Genomic DNA, 17,094 nt, shown 5'->3' with positions numbered 1-17,094 from the left:
CATCAGCTTACATTTTTTAGGGGAGAGGGAAGGGAAGGCAAATGGAAATAGTTCTCTTGTGGATTGAGGGGAAGGAATTCTGCACATACAGATAATTTTGATTAAAGGTTCATTCCTCTGTACTGCAACTTCTTGTCTCCACATGCCCTGGGTTTGTACACATACCTGTGAACATCTCCAAGGAACACAAACTTTGGCAAAAGAAATGCAAGCAGACAATGAGGGAATAAGTCCTATGCCGAGAACACAAATTTCTAGGCTTGGTATCTATGAGTGATTCCCAACACATTCTTTTTGTTTGTTTAGACTCCTGCAAGTATTTTAAATTTTTGTTCCACAAATGAAACTTTTGCAACTAGGATGAAATATTCAAATGTATGGCTATTTCTCCTGGTCCCATAATAATGTGAGATTTGAAATACAGACCTTGCTGTAGGCGGGTGTTTTTCTGGAGAGTTGCCAAATTTCAGAGCTCTTGGCAATGTTCTCCTAGGTATATCAGATAGAAGTAGAATTCCAACATAAAAGAAAGTATCTTTACAACTCTGGATTTCTTTAGGGATCATTTGTAAATAGTGTTTTGTTAAGAGTGTAAAAATGATATACGATACATTTGCAAATTTCTTTATATCATTGCTTTTAAGGTCATTTTTTAAATGCTGATATTATTTCTGTATTATTCCACTGTATGTGGAAGACCACAATCTGGTTCACAGGTGCCTGCCTGCCACCTGCTTTATCTACCCTTGATTACTATACTGTTGGTGATCAGTTGATGAATATATGAGCTGACTCTGTGAGGTCAAACGCTCAATACTCCTCTCCCCTAAACAAGTTCTGGTTTAGAGCCAGTTGCACTGCCTGACACTCAGAAAGTACAGAACAACAAATGGGGTGTGCAGCATGTTGCGCCACAGGGAACATTTTGCTGTTTAATGAAGGAGAGGAATGTGGGGCCATAGTCAGTCTTCTGCACTCCATCCTAAAGGGTACCAGAAGGCGGCCAGTTCCTAAAAGATAATTGTACCTTGCACCCTCTGTGAGCTACCAATGGGGTAGGTTGCTATGAAGCCAACCCAATGGACAAGAGAAGGGGCAGAGCTGAATGCACAATTGTATTCTGTTGCACAACATGGATCTAAAGCAAAACATGCAAAACCGAAGGGGCATGAAACAGCCATTGTTAACTAGTGCTATTATACCTTAGAGATCTGAATCTGTGTACTGAGAGAACCTCTTTTAATGCTTGGGTTGTGAATGGAAGATATGAATATAAGGGGTGCATTTTACTGTCTGTAGGCTACTGTGCAACCATGCAGCGACAGCCACAGCCCCCAGGGATCAAAAGGAAGGAATAAAGACTCTAACAACATATATGGAATTAAAATTAGGCCACTATTAAACTTCTGAAAGTAGGAATACCTTGGCTTAGGCCTTGGGCATGTACCCCTCCCAACCCCCCAGTGGGGGGAACTGGGGCTCATCAGGGTAAATGGGATATGGGGATGCTCTGCCAGATGTAAGTGTAGAAGGCAGCCCAGCCCATATCACTGCACGTAGGGTAGTTCACTGATGACCTTTCAGTGTATGGCCAGTGACACCCATATATATAACCCCTTTAAGAGGGGGACCTTGGAATCGCCACCACAGGGGGTGAGTCACCTCTTCACGCCCCCCCCCCATATAGGGAAGAAAAGACTAAAGGATTCCACCCAAGGCCATAACCGCCAAAGTTGTGACAAATTGCTATAGGGAAGACAAAACCTGCCAATGCAGGAAAATTTCTTCCCAGTCCTTCAACAGCAACCAGTCAAAAACCGCAGAAGCGCCAGCTAAACAGGAAGAACAAGTTAACCTGCAAACAAGAAACATTAAAGTGAGGGTAGGGAAGGTGAATCTCCAGAGCCGACTGCCTGGCTATTGTCAGCTCCACCCCCTATTTATAAATGGGGCTGGCCCCACCTCCCAGCGAGAAACTTGATTACTGAGGCTGGGCATGAACCTCCGAAACTAACACTGAGAGGCAAGCCAGCCCCTGTTGCCAGTAAGCTCCCTGGGAACTGTAGCACCATGAGCGATCCTGCAAAGAGCACCCACAATGTATAGTGTGAGTGCTCATTATTTTATTTATGGGAACAACGACAGGTGTTTGTTTCCAGAGATAGCCTCACATTCATCAAAGAAAAGCAGTTTATATAAAAAAGACACAAGCAGCAACAACATAAGAATGAAGTTGTGCTTAAAATCCCACCAGTGATTTTTCATGTTTTAGAGATTATTTGGCAATCAGTAGAGCAAAAGGAAACCTCTTTAAAAGGTTTGCTCTTTTTCATATTTGAAATATTAACTATACTTTGGTGTCCTCTCCTCTCCATGTATTGATGACTGGCTTCTTCAAAATCTTTTTGTGACTATATTTCATTGAGAAATTGCTGTTCCAAATTATTTTGGTTTGCTGCTCACAACAGATTGCTCCCAGGATAAGTATAGGTATTGCTTCCTATCCACAGAGGGCTTGGGTTCCATTTTTAATTATTATGAGGTGCATTGCCTGAATATGCAAGCATTCAAAGTGTGGCGAGGGATGTGCAAGCCAACGCCTTTGCAACCATTATGCCTCCTCAAGTCTTTCCTGTATTGCTCAGGGAAGATCTACATTCACTTCCTACACATGTTCCTTTGAACACAAGTAACTCCTTAGAGACCCTGATCATGCAAGAGGATTCTGTTCACATTTAAGTAAGGTATTGGTTCAGTCTTGACCAAGTGCAGCTGGTAATTCTGTTACTCCAGAACCTCCCTCTAGAGGCACTTCATAGATTTCCCCACCTGCTGTTTTGGGTATGAAAATAATAACCAAAGTAAGGGTGTAGAAGTTGTAAGATTTTCTATAATAATCAGAATCTCGTGGTGGTGTGTTGATTTCACATGTTGAAATAGCCTATAATAAATAGCATGGAAAGGGGGAAAGACATTTCAGATTTCTGGAAACTTTCTGTTTTTTAAAAATGGAGATGTGAGAGCTAAGGAAGGGTAAATTGATCCTTCCTATCTACTTTTCTGGCAGAACAACTTGGTCTCTGTTGTACCCAAACCCACCTATTGCTTCCTGCCTCACTTAGACAATCCCTTCCTGATTAACTGATTTCCAGGGCTCTAGATCCTGTAAAGGGTGACACAGGCAAGTTTGAAAAAGCAACTTGGCAAAGCTTGTTTCCGCAAACGATACTGTGTGCCAGATTTTAATTGAAGGGAAATTTTAGACTTCCTTCAGTGAAGGTGTTTTCATTCTAGTATTTCCTATGGGATGGTAAGGAAAATCAAAATCAAAGTAGCTTTTTAAAAAAATGAATGGATACAGCAGGCCACATGCAGTTTCACAGCCTGAGCTTCTGTGGTATGTTTGTTGACAACGTATACACATTGCTAAGCAACTACCTCTTATAGTTCCAGCAATCTGTCGTGTCCTTTCAACACGTCCTTCATCGACATTCTCTCTCCACTTTTGACTGAGAACTTTGAAGTTCATTTATCACAAATGGCTGCAGCTGGAAATCTTTACAGGATATGAATGATCTGAACTGGGACTTCAAAGATTGGCTGATTTATAAGTGGTTTATAGGCCTATATAACAGGCCGACAGGAGCTGTGTCTGCCTTATTAACAGGTGTTGCTTCTTAATAGCAAGTGCCACCTTTTAATACTGATCTGAGATTTACCATCTCTCCTAGGCCTGATGTAGGTGAGATTTGAGCCAGAGGATGAGATCAGATAGGGATCTGCAAAAGCCAATCCCAAGAACCCCCTGCCCTAGGGATCCACACACTTCTTTGATATTTAAATCCACCAGGACTGGGCTTACAATGTGATCGATGCCTCTCTGAGGGAGAACATGGCTCCCCCTGCTTAAGATGTCAGTAGTTAAAATCTTCCTTTGGGAAAAAATTGGGTCCTTTGGCTCTGGATAATTATTGCCGAGGACTATTCTTGAATAAGATTCTAGGAAAGGTGGTGGTTTCTCAGTGCTAGGTGGGCTTGGCTGATCCTCATTATTTGGATCTGTTTCAAGCTAGTCTCCAGCCTGGTTTGGGGACCAAACAGCCCTGGTGGGTGACCTATGCTGGGGAATGGTCAGGGTTAGTGCAACCATGTTGGTTCTCCTGAACACCTCAGCAACCATTGATACAATCAACCATGGACTCCTTCTGAGTCACCTAGTCAGGGTAGGTTTTGAGGACATGGTGCAGTCCCTTCTGGAGGGACATACCCCCGAAGGTGGTACTGGGGAACTCCTGTTCTGCCTCATTGACCTTTTGGGTGCCTTAGAGTTCTGACTCTTCCCCCCCCCATGCTTTGTAACATCTACCTGAAGCCACTGAGAGAAGTATGCAGATGACCATGCTACTCTACTTCTATTTCCCTCCAGCTATTTCTTGGGAGACTATGGAAACTGTGAACAAACATCTGCACTCTGGGGGTGTATGAGGGCAAACAACCTGACTTAATCTAGATAAGATGAACGTGCTACAGTGGGGAGATGATGATCTGTATGGACAGGGAAGGCTGCATATATGTGAAGCTGCACTCTCCCAGAAGACCCATGTGGGTGCTCCTGATTTTGGCACTATCTGTTGAGTTGCAGGTGGCATCTGTTACCAAGGCTGCTATTTATCAGCTCTGACTGATTCACTGGTTGTGGCCCTGTTTGGAAAAGCTTCAGGTACTGATTCCTTGTTTGTGCAACAAAACATACATCACCAATTCTGTGCCAGCAGCACTGATTGTCAGTGCATTTCCAGGCACAAATTAATTTGCTGGTGGGAAGAAAAGGAAGCAGCAAGAGATTTTACTTTCTTGGGCTCCATGATCAGCAGTCATGAAATTAAAAGACACCTGCTTCTTGGGAGAAAAGCAATGACAAACCTAGACAGCATCTTAAAAAGAAGATACATCACCTTACCAACAAAGGTCTATATAATTAAAGCTATGGTTTTCCCAGTAGTGATGTATGGAAGTGAGAGCTGGACCATAAAGAAGGCTGATCGCCGAAGAATTGATGCTTTTGAATTCTGGTGCTGGAGGAGACTCTTGAAAGTCCCATGGACTGCAAGAAGATCAAACTTATCCATTCTGAAGGAAATCAGCCCTGAGTGCTCACTGGAAGGACAGAACCTGAATCTGAGACTCCAATACTTTGGCCACCTCATGAGAAGAGAAGACTCCCTGGAAAAGACCTTTATGCTAGGAAAGATTGAAGGCACAAGAAGAAGGGGATGACAGAGGACGAGATGGTTGGACAGTGTTCTCGAAGCTACCAACATGAGTTTGATCAAAGTGTGGGAGGCCGTGGAAGACAGGAGTGCCTGGCATGGTCTGGTCCAGGGGGTCACGAAGAGCTGGATTAGGAGAAGGGGACGACTAAACAACTAAAGAACAACAATCTTCAAACCCCACATAGGTTTGAGTGGTCTTTCAAATAACCTCATTCTAAGCTAAGACTGGCCATGGAGACCATGTTCATGGGCTAATTAGTAAGATCTATCAGGTTGGTCAGCACAATAGACAGGGCCTTTTTGGTGGCCATACTGTGATCCATGGTGATGTCCACCACCAAGAGAAAATGATAGCCTAAGCAACATTGACATCAGCAGGACCTTGGACAAGGACCAAGGTGCTGGTTCAGGACCATGGTTAGCAATCCTGTAGCTGAAGAAGAAAATGTAGGATGCACTTGCAGTGTCTAGGAGCGGCTGCCTGTTTCATAGTCAGTGCAAGAGAGTCAAGATGGAAGTGCCCTTCCACTGTACCCATGGTGCGTCTGACCAATTAAAGGGCCAGGACATTTTTCTGCAGTGGTTGGCTTTTTCTAGGCAGTGGGTTTTGTACTGCTTTGAGGAAACCTTTTTGGGATTTTTCTAATCATCTGAAAAGCCTATAGTCCAGTCATTGGAGTCCAGTGGCAGAGCTATGGAATCAGGCAATTAACAGGTTGTTAGCCCACCCACTGGTCAAAATGGCCCACATGGGGTGGGGATTGGAAAACTGTTAAAATGATCCACCAGCTAGAAAAAAATTCTACACCTCTGGAATGTCTAACTCTACATAGGTGGCTTATGTGAAATTATCATTTTACCTTAAGCCTCTGGATGCTCCACAATTTCTTTTGCAGACTGGTTCTCTTCTACATATATTCTCTGTCTCTGTTTAACAGCATGCATTTAAAATTGGCCGTGGGTAGTATCTTTAGAGGAAAGAAATCTAATTCTTCCCATGAACTCTGTTCTATCAAGAAATCAGAAAGATAACTTGAGTCTCTCTGGTCAATGAACACTTAATCAGAGAGATAACAAGACTTGAAATGGGATGTGCTAAGCTACTAAAAATACCTTATCATTGTCCACACCCCGTCAGCAGCTTCATTCTGAAAATTCCCAGGAGACGTTCCAAGAGAAAGAGGAAATCTAATTTTGTGTTTATCACTTTTGTTACTTCCCTTTTGACAATACTCATCATGCTTAAGAGCAATGCCATTCCTGAGAGGGCTGAATGTTTCACGCTGTCTATTTAACAATTACTTTTTGTTCACCATTTTAGCTACATTTCCAGCTCTTTAAGGCCAAAGCTGGACATGATTTTATCTGAGTAGGAGAGACAGGTTCTGATAGAAAGCTCATAGTGGAACATTATTTTATGGTGAAACTCATTTATTGAATGATGCAGGTGTGCTCTGATCTTTCCTCAAAACCAGCCTCACTGAATTCATGTTGGCCACTGGGCTCATTTTATTGCTCTCTCTTTCTGTCTCTCATATGACCTTTGTTTGGTTGTATCACTTCACCCTGCAGGCAGGGGCTCCCCCAGGATTGAATGCCCCCCCCACAATAAAACCCCTATAGGTTAAGGAGGAAGGTTTTGGCTCAGCCATCTCCATGACATGCTTCTTTTCCTTTCCTTTTTTGTTTCAACAGGCAGAAAAATACTATTTAACATGTTGTTTTCAAAGGGCAAATAACACAAACAGCTAACACGCATAATGGATTTGAAACATTCACCAGCACACACATTGTACACTCTTATTCTGCCAACTCTCCAGAGCCAGTTTGGGTGGCGGGGTGGCAGGAGGGCACACAGGGGGAGAGGTAAAAGCCTCATTGCTCCAATGGGACTCCTTGCCTTGGTACCCACTAGCACGACTGTTTAGTTGAATCTAACCCTCTGAAATCACTGGACTTGACACCATCCATTTATTATAAAGAACATGAGTGTGACTTAGTGGGATACAACCCTAAGAAGCCCTGATGCTGTTCATTGTGTGGCCAGTTTGCCAGGCTATGCAAGTGGTTATTTTCAAACACAGGAGAGTCAGCTGTAGCCTGTCTCCATCAACCTCCTCCTCCTCCTCCTCCTCCTCCTCCTCCTCCTCTTCTTCCTCTTCCTCTTCCTCTTCCTCTTTCTCTTCCTCTTCCTCTTCCTCCTCCTCCTCCATGTTACTTGAAGTTGCAGGGAGTGGTGGGAGGTGGTAATGATTACTTGAACACAAGAAGGAACACCCTCCCTGCCCTCTAAGAATTAGCATGTTGGCAAAAGGTTGCACTAAAAAGCTACTTTTTGTATACTTTTGTATATCTGCGAAGTTTTCTGGAGTTGTGGGGAAGCCTTCCAACATTCAGTCTCCCACATTCAGTCCATGAGCAACTGTTCATATATAAAAGCCCTTAGATTTCCAGATGCTTGTAAGGTTATGCAAGTGGGTTCATTCACTTATTTTTAAATAGCAGAAGTGAATGTTCTGTTCTGATAATGGTTCTGATAAGAAGAAATGGCAGTTCTTGCTTCAGAATAAATGCAATACTCTTCCAGTCATTAATGCCTAAATGTGTAATTTCCAAGCTTATGGAGAAAAAGAGAATGACTAGAATCTAGTGAAAACACCTAGTTCTGTTTTATTTATTTTTCCATATACAGTTCAGGTGTTTTGACAGATGGGTGGACTTTATTTTTGTAATCGTCTAGGGGGAGAAATCTGTGTAATATAACGTAATCAGCATTATGTACCTTTTGTGTTTTGTTTTTTAATCCTTCTGTGCTTGGCTCCTAAGTTTTTATTTTATATACCTTTTCATTGTTTGCTCAGGCTGTGTATATAATCCCTTCTATCTGTTTGATACACAAATATTGAGAGCCGCTTAATAATAAATAGAGAGATTTTGTTGCTGAGAAAGACATATGAATTTTAAAGTGGTGACTGTTGGCAAGAAGCTCCATCGCTAACATTTCATTCTTTGGTTTAGGGTGGTTCTTGTTCTCACTAGAGAACTTTGGAACTTTATCTGAAACTAAGAAATTGACAGAATAAGAGTGCGGAAGGATGGCCTGATGAAGCCAGAAGAGACTCATGTTAACATTGGACATTACTGATTCTCAAATGGTGTCATAATGGGAACCCTGTTGTCATGAGAAATCTGTCTGATGTCAATGGATATTTTTTATGTAAAATCTCCATTCTACGAGCTCCTCATGTGTCTTAAACGTAATGGGAGCTGGGTGGATGGGTGATGAAAGCAGCAGGGCAACCTCTGGACACTTCCGAAGCATCTGTGTGTGTTTGGATCATGGCCAAAAGAAGCACAAAGTAAATGTACTGTTGTTAATAATAATAGGATGGGAAATATATGATGAAAACAATCTCCACCTCAACTGCAGTCAGCACCCTTTCACACTTTTCCTAATAGAGCAAATGACGCCCTTTGGATGAATAACTTTGATTTGACAAGCCACTGACAGCCCTTGTTCACCTTCTGTAGAAACGGTGTGATGTGATCCCTGCTTAGGTCTCGCCCACTGAAAGTAATGGAACTAAAAGTCCTTAACTTTGGCTGGAGCAAACCCATGCTTCACGACACACAAAGATTCATCTCCAGATCTATAAAAATAATAGCAAATGAGACAATGCATGCAGAGTGTTCAAGGAAAGCACTTCAGATGTGCAGTACACTATTTTTCCATTGACAAACAACCTCCCAATTGTAGCTAGACAAAAGATCATTACTGGTGTGGAGTTACATGTGCAAATGTTCCTCTGAGAAATTTATAATACAATATAATATAATATAATATAATATAATATAATATAATATAATATAATAATAATATAATATAAAATGATTATATAATATAAAGGCTAGGTTAGAACTCTTCTCCCAGACATATATCTTTTCTATTTCAGAGATCATTTTATATGGGGTGGGGGTGCATTTAATCATGTGATTTCCACTTGCAATTTGAAGTGGCATAGCCTAGGAACAGTGTTCCCGTTTGTTGAGGGATTTGTGTAGATCAGGAATAAGCGTTCATGCACTTCAAAATTATGTGCTTCCTTATTTTCCCATCTGTTATATTTAGAGAGAGAAAGAGAGAAGGCTTGTGTGTGTATGTGTGTGTGTGTGCGCACACACACACACACACACACACAGGCACAAAGCCATTGCTGTATTTGCCAACATCTTACACCAAGATCACACAAGCTTTAACTACTCTGTCTTGTTAGCATTGGCTCTCCCATTAAAGAACAAATATCCTGTCGGCTGGAGGGTAAGGCAGCAACAGTGAGCTGCTGCCAAGTTGGACAAGCCCATTTTGAAGACGGCTAAGTCATTCCAGGCTCAGAGCCAGAATAGCAGGAGGAACTGCTTTGCATTGAAGTCGGCATACTTTGTCACCCGTTTCCAGAATAACACTGTTTGCCAAGTTTCACAGCTAAGACATGTCTGAATACCATCATACCATCACTCTGTGGAGTAAAGGGGAGAGCCCTAATAAAATTGGCAGGGTATTTCAGTCTTGGCTATGTCATAACAAAGCCCACAGGGAGGCTTTCCTATACCATTTGGCAATCTTTTCACAAATGCAAATTTAATTAGGCTTTATGACAGCCTGCATCTATGGGGCCCAATACAGTTTTTATTGGCATTTCCTGTTTCCAATGGAGTATGGCTGTTTGGGTGGCAACCAATGTTAGAACTTGTCCCGTAGAGAGAAGGAAAAGGGGTGGGTTACGGTAGGTAGAACATCTTCTACAACCGACATCATGGTCCTATCTCTCAAATGGTGACTTTCAAATTGGAACAGAAAGTCAAGTCCGGGTGTCATTCTAGTCTGAGACAACAAACAATTTTATCGCATCTTAACAATAAATTGTTTTATTGTGTCATAAGATTTTGTGGACTGTAGGTTAGAGGATTATACAATGGTTGAAGCAGGCCCTAGTGCAGAACAGGTCCTCAAGTTGCTGCAGAGTCTTTGCTGCTATAGACTAAAATGACTGCCTCTCTGGGATATCAGACTGGCAAATGATTAGATGCATATTTTAATATGTAAGCCCTTTGAGTCTCTCCTATGCAGGTGAGAGACATGGGGAATACTACTGTGTTAATTTCCTCTTGATATTTTGGTGGGTTTCAATTCATTAAGCATGGTGTCCAGCTGGAGTGACACTGGAGTGACACTGGGACACTGGGTATCTGAAGAAGTGTGCAAGCACATGAAAGCTCATACCAATAGCAAACTTAGCTGGTCTCTAAGGTGCTACTGGAAGGATTTTTTTAATTTTTTTTTTTTTTACTATGGCAGACACAGCTTTTTCTTTCCATTCTGTCTGAACCAAGATGGGGTATAGATGTACTCGACTGATATCTGGAGATGGTGACAGGCTAGATGAGGGCCAAAAAACCACAGTTAAACCTTGATAAGATGGTGGTGTTGTAGATAGGTTCATGTGGCTGGGAACTGGGAAGACAGGTAGCTTGTTTCGGATAAGATACAGTGGTACCTCAGGTTACAGACGCTTCAGGTTACAGAATCCGCTAATCCAGAAATAGTACCTTGGGTTAAGAACTTTGCTTCAGGATGAGAACAGAAATCGCACGGCGGCGGCACAACAGCACCGGGAGGCCCTATTACCTAAAGTGGTGCTTCAGGTTAAGAACAGTTTCAGGTTAAGAACAGACCTCCAGAACGAATTAAGTTCCTAACGTGAGGTACCACTGGACTTGGGATATGAGCAACTTATACTCATGCACAGACCAATGGGGTGCCAGAGGCAGATCAGAAGACACATGGTGATGATATTGGTCCCCCCCCCCCCCATGTGCAGGGACAAGATGAGTGAAGCTATAGTCTGATCGGAGCCTATGAAAATGTCTGCAATAGACACAATGCAGCCAACGTTCATCATGACTAAGGTTGAGCTCCTGTGTGTATTTTATAGGGAAAAAACTCCATTCAACAAACTGACATCAAAGTAATAATTCATAGGACCTGACAGGCCCAGTAAAGCAAAGAATGAGAATTAGGTGGCCACCCTAATGCAGTTTACCTGGGGGTGAGTCCCATTGAAATAAGCAGACCTACTACTAGGAGTCCGACTAACAATGAGTATCACCCAGTATGTTTTGTTGAATCAAACAGAAAGTGGGGAAAAACTTCACTTTGAACTCTTTCCCTCAGTGGAGATGAAATCTTTGCCATCAATTTTATGTCGTTTTTGTGGTTTAATATCCTCTTTCACTCACTTTTTGCCCCAGTTGCATAAAATATATGAAGGAAACTAATCTGCTGTGGCTGTATACGGCTGTAATGGAGCTTAAAGGCTCTTTTAAAACAGCTGTAAAACACAGGAAAGCTATTTTAGCCATTGCAACTGGAATGGAAACTTTCAATGGTAAATAAATTTATTTAATAGTTGAAGGTTTATTGCTCTTAGTAGCCCCTCCTAGTGTTTCATTAGCTCTTTTATTTCTATAATCCATCGTTAAAAATACGATGCGTTGTAGATGAGAGACAAATTAAAAAGAGAGGGTGGGATACATATTTTGCTGTCAGTTATATTAGCATTAATTTGGACAAACTCTGTTGACATTAATAGAGCAGCACTGTGTAAATCCGAAGTAATTGATGGAAGAATTTAGCCTAAGGGGGCAATTCACATACCGCTTAACACTGCTTGTAGTCTCCTTGACTTCATTGTAGCTTTGTAAATGCAACTGGTCTGCAAATCCGTATCTAAGAATTCTAAAGGCAGTCTAGCAATAAGCAGACCAGCTTCTTACTTTGTGACTTTTTTCAAAAGCCATATCTTGGTGACTGAGTCCATATTTTGCGTGTGGAAGATCCTAACATTATATCCAGTTCAAAAGATCTTAGGTAACAAGAATGGGCAAAACTCCTGAAGAACTCCTATCCACTGCTCAAAGTAGGGAACAATCTTTTCATCCCAATATGTCATCACAACGTTTATTTTATTTTTTCAGAAGAAAAGCTGAAAAACAATATGAATGCTTTCACTTCTTATCTTAGGACCAGCATACTTCAAAGGGGAGCATTATTATTTCATTTGGATAGGGTTGTTTATAGCTTGCTTGTGAAATAGCCTGAAGCCCCCCTGCCAGGCTTCATCTCACCTGCCCTGACAGATTCACTGTGCTTGACAGGCTTCCCAAATTCTCATCAAATGCTGAGATGTTGCAGATGAGGGAAACTGAAGGAAATTCAGGAGACGGTTGCCTAGGGGGCAGGGGGTTGGCTTCCAAACTGGCAATTAGTTTCCACAGATGTACAAGTAGTGCCAGGAGGAGATGGAGCCAGGAGGTCTTTTGAGGAGAGACTTCACCTCCTTTCCCAACCCTCGCTGGTTCCATTATGAAATTGTTTAAACTTACAGCAATGTGGGCAGTAGTTTGTTTTCCTCATATCCCGAACTAGCCATCATTTTATGTTGCCTTTTGCTTCTTCAAAGCACACTTGAGTCCAGCTGCTGTCCACATTCGGCATGAAGGACACATGACCTGAGCAGCAGAGACTTTATACTGCAATTGCTCTGCACCTCCTTGAGGTTGGAAGATGTTCTGCTCACATGGCCTTTTGGCAAGGATGTGAAGCTCACCTGTTCTGAAAGGCCTACGGCTTCTGCATAGGCGCTGTAGCCTTTCTTGCCACTGCTTGTGAAGCTGTTGTTTCAGACTGTGTATAATTATTATTTATGTTCAGTTGGAAAGCCACATTGAGCCTTGGAAGGCTTAAAATGAGAAAGCAATGGTGAGTAGCTGCAGAAGTTGTTATGTAGCATGCCTGTGACAAAGAGAGGATTCAGTATTTATGCTGACTTATTTTATGCTCCTTTTTTGCCCTTTGTAGAAAGAATGTGCTAACTTTGTCAAGGTGCTTAAGGCTTACAACCAAACTCATTTGTATGTCTGTGGAACTGGGGCTTTCCATCCCGTGTGCACATACATTGAAGTTGGAGGTCATCCTGAGGTAAGTCTGCATCTAAATGCACCAACTTAAATTTTCATTGAATCAGTCATGAGTTTGATGTCTTCCAAAGGAATACTGATGGGTCTGTGGATGGCAGTGAAGCTTTTTATTTCAGTCCTGGTAAAGCTATATCGTAATTCAGAAATGTAGGGCCTGCTGCAATTGGAGTTAAGCATCTCCAAGCCTCATTTTAAGCATGTTCTCTAACCTCCCAATGAAACCAGTGGGGCTTAAAAACCCTTAGCTGGTAGATCACACCCATAAGCCATTTTCTGACTTTCTTCATGATTAAATACATTTAGCATAGCCTCTGTGGTTTCCAAGGCCAGCTGCTCATGACTGATAGGTAGCTATCTAAGCATGTCCTATTATCAGCACCTTTGTTCTGGTGCCAGTTTTCCCCTTAAGAGCTGCCTCCCAGTCTGTGGAGTTTGACACCACAGCTCTTTTCTCCCCATCTGGAGTGTACAGAGCATGCCACATACGTGCATTTCCCAGTTTTCATATTTATCTGGAGATGGTTTTTGTCAAGTCAAATGAGGCCTGGCTTGTTTCATTTGCTCAGTTCTAAGTGCACACACCCAACCCTGGAACTTTCAGGCATGAGAGCAGCGCTCTTGCACAATTCCCACAGATTTCACTGGGTTTCCCGCAGGAGAGTGTTGGGCAGATTGTGCCACTTCTTTCTCTGCTGTCCTCAGTGTCAGTTGCAGCCCAAACCTACATAACACCAAGCACAGATTATGGGATGTGTTTGTGTGTATGTGTAGCTCCCCAGTAGTGAAGATAACCAATGAAGGAGGCCAATGGAAACCAAAGGCTTGCTTGTTAGCTTACGATTATTTATTTATTTGTGACATTTATTGCATTTCTAGCCCAACTTTTATCCAAGGAGCTCAAGGGGGCATCCATGGTTCTGCCCCCTCTTCAAGTATTCCCCATAACCACCAAGGTCCAAGGTCAACCAATGAGCTCCATGGTCTCCCAGGTCCTAGTCTAACCATTACGCTACACTTGCATTTTTGAATAAAAAACCCCCCACCCCACTTTGCAGTTATGGTGTAGCTGCACATGTTGTGCTGAAAAAGGTCCCAGATTCAGTTTCTACAGCCTCCAGAACTCAGATAGCAAGGCTCAGTGAGCTGCTGTTAGACCATAGTTGTCTAGACTGACCAACAGAAGGAAAGCCGGACTATGGCATGGGCTTTACTGAGACACCGGCAGTCTTTGGCCCTTCGTCAACTGTCAGGGACTACCCACAGTTTTTCCATGAAGCTGCAGAGGAAGAGAAGGGAAGCACTGACTCTGCTAAGAGATCAGCTGGTTTCATGCTCTTTTTAAGCATTTAGCAGTAGCCATTCCATCAGGCTCTCAGCTGGTCATTAGAAGGAAACTAACTATAAGAATTGGTGCCTGTTTCTTCTTTTTCTCCTCTACTATCCCACCCCTTTTCCCTTTTATGTTATGTCCAGAGAACTGCCTTGTTTTCGTTTTGATCCAGCCTTTTCAGCTGAATAAGCAGGGTTTTGAATAAATCTAGTTGCATGTGTTCTGTGGAAAGCAGAGACCTATAGCTTCCTGAATTTGCCCAGGGAGGGAGGGGACAGGATGTTCTGTATTAAAAGAAGCCCTTGAAAATAAGGGCCACATCCCAAAACAGGAAAAGCTGTTTTGATGACCTACAGACCTACCTGGGGTGAAGCTGAACAACCCCATTCAGCTAGACTGATAGGCACAGATGCTGGGCTTCTTCGGCATCCTAAAACTATGTATGTATTAGAAACAGAGGAATCAGACTAGCCTTGACTCTTCACTAAGCTAAAGTCTTTCCATCTTATTTGATGGTATATTGATATTGTACCCTTCAGCCTCAAGAAGGTTCACAAGGGATTGAATATACAACACAAGTCCCAGCAATGAAACAAGAAGAATTTACAAGCAGGGCAGCAGTTAATTTAAAAAATGCACCGGTAGTACAATAATAGACATGTCTACTTGGGAGTAAGTCCCATTCCATACAGTAAAGGTAAAGGTAAAGGTACCCCTGACCATTAGGTCCAGTCGTGGCCGACTCTGGGGTTGTGGCACTCATCTCACTTTATTGGCCGAGGGAGCCGGCGTACAGCTTCCGGGTCATGTGGCCAGCAGGACTAAGCCCCTTCTGGCGAACCAGAGCAGCGCATGGAAACGCCGTTTACCTTCCTGCCAGAGCGGTACCTATTTATCTACTTGCACTTTGACGTGCTTTTGAACTGCTAGGTGGGCAGGAGCTGGGACCAAGCAACGGGAGCTCACCCTGTCACAGGGATTCGAACCGCCAACCTTCTGACTGGCAAGTCCTAGGCTCTGTGGTTTAACCCACAGCGCCACCCACGTACCATTCCGTACAGTACTTCCAGGTAATTGGCAAATGATCACTAAAAAAGAATCCCACGTGTAACGGTTCAAGCATATGGTGCCAGTCCTGGCCCGACTGCACTGGCTGCCACATAATTTCCAGGTGCAATTCAAAGTGCCGGGTTTGACCTAGAAAGCATTAAATGGCTCAGGACTGCAAGATCTCAAGGACCACCTTTCCTGATATGAAACAACCTGACCCTGCGATCATCAGCTGAAGCACTTCTTTGTACACCTCTTCCATATGAGGTCTGGAGGGTGGCAACATGAGTGGCTCCTCATTTGGGGGATGCCCTCCCCAGGGAGACTCGCCTGACGCCTTTGGTACATATCTTTAGGTGCTAGGTGAAAACATTCATCTTCTCCCAGGCCTTTGTCTGATTAAACAACCCATGGCCTTTTAAACTGGGAGGGGTGGGTGGGTATTATTTTTCTTGTTCCTGTGTTATGCATTTTTGTGTTTTTATATTGTGAACCACCCTGTGATTCTCAGATGAAGGGTAGCGTTGATCTTCAATAAATAGTAATAACTGAGTGCTCCTGTCAGTAAGGACTGGTTGCCCCTGCTTGGGAGAGACAGGAGACCCACATACCGTATTTTTTGCTCTATAAGACTCACTTTTTCCCTCATAAAAAGTAAGGGAAAATGTGTGTGTGTGTTATGGGGTGAATGCAGGCTGTGCAGCTATCCCAGAAGTCAGAACAGCAAGAGGGATTGCTGCTTTCACTGCGCAGCGATCCCTCTTGCTGTTCTGGCTTCTGAGATTCAGAATATTTTTTTTCTTGTTTTCCTCCTCCAAAAACTAGGTGCGTCTTGTGGTCTGGTGCGTCTCATAGAGCGAAAAATACGGTACTTGTTTCAATGTTCCCTACCCTATAGATGCACAACAACAGCTCATAAGTGGAAGACTAGATGCTCAGCTCTCTATGTTTTACTTGACTGATCCAATCTGATCCAATCACATTCTGTTAAAACAACAGCAGCATTAAAATTCCACAATCTATATTAAGGGAATATATTTATTAGGCCACTCGGAACATAAAAGGTCTTGTAAAAGGCGTTCCCCTAAAGTGTTGGATTGTTTTTTTAAAATTTTCCTTATGGGTCTGCATGGTTACCTTTACTTATTTGTGGATTTAAACTTTCACATGCTCAGGAATAGTTGGAGTTTCTCCCAGCACTTCATTTTCTCTTTGAGGTTTTTCTAATATACAGTGTGATTGTATTATACTAACAAATGTTCGATATAAAAAGATGTTTTACTTTTGTTCGGGAAGTAACTTGTCCAGTTATGCTTCCAAGGACATTTCAAATCCATAAAACAGATTTGCCTATTTTTTCCCCCTGAGAAAAAAATGCATTTACTCAGAGACCAGCTCATGAAT

The 17,094-nt window shown here is 42.6% G+C and overlaps 1 protein-coding gene across 1 annotated transcript in view; it reads left to right on the top strand.

Moving 5' to 3' along the window:
* The window catches only part of SEMA3A (semaphorin 3A), a 193,278-nt gene that overhangs the window by 74,504 nt on the left and 101,680 nt on the right, over positions 1 to 17,094 (top strand). Inside the window, exon 4 of the mRNA XM_083738745.1 lies at positions 13,192 to 13,311. Coding sequence (XP_083594871.1) covers positions 13,192 to 13,311 — 120 coding nt within the window. The remainder of the gene's footprint in view (positions 1 to 13,191; positions 13,312 to 17,094) is intronic.

Source organism: Podarcis gaigeae, assembly GCF_964106915.1.
Source record: "Podarcis gaigeae genome assembly, chromosome: 5".
In the NCBI taxonomy this organism is placed as follows: Eukaryota; Metazoa; Chordata; class Lepidosauria; order Squamata; family Lacertidae; genus Podarcis; species Podarcis gaigeae.
The sequence above is the reverse complement of the archived record's forward strand: the minus strand, read 5'-3'. Positions and strand labels throughout refer to the sequence as shown.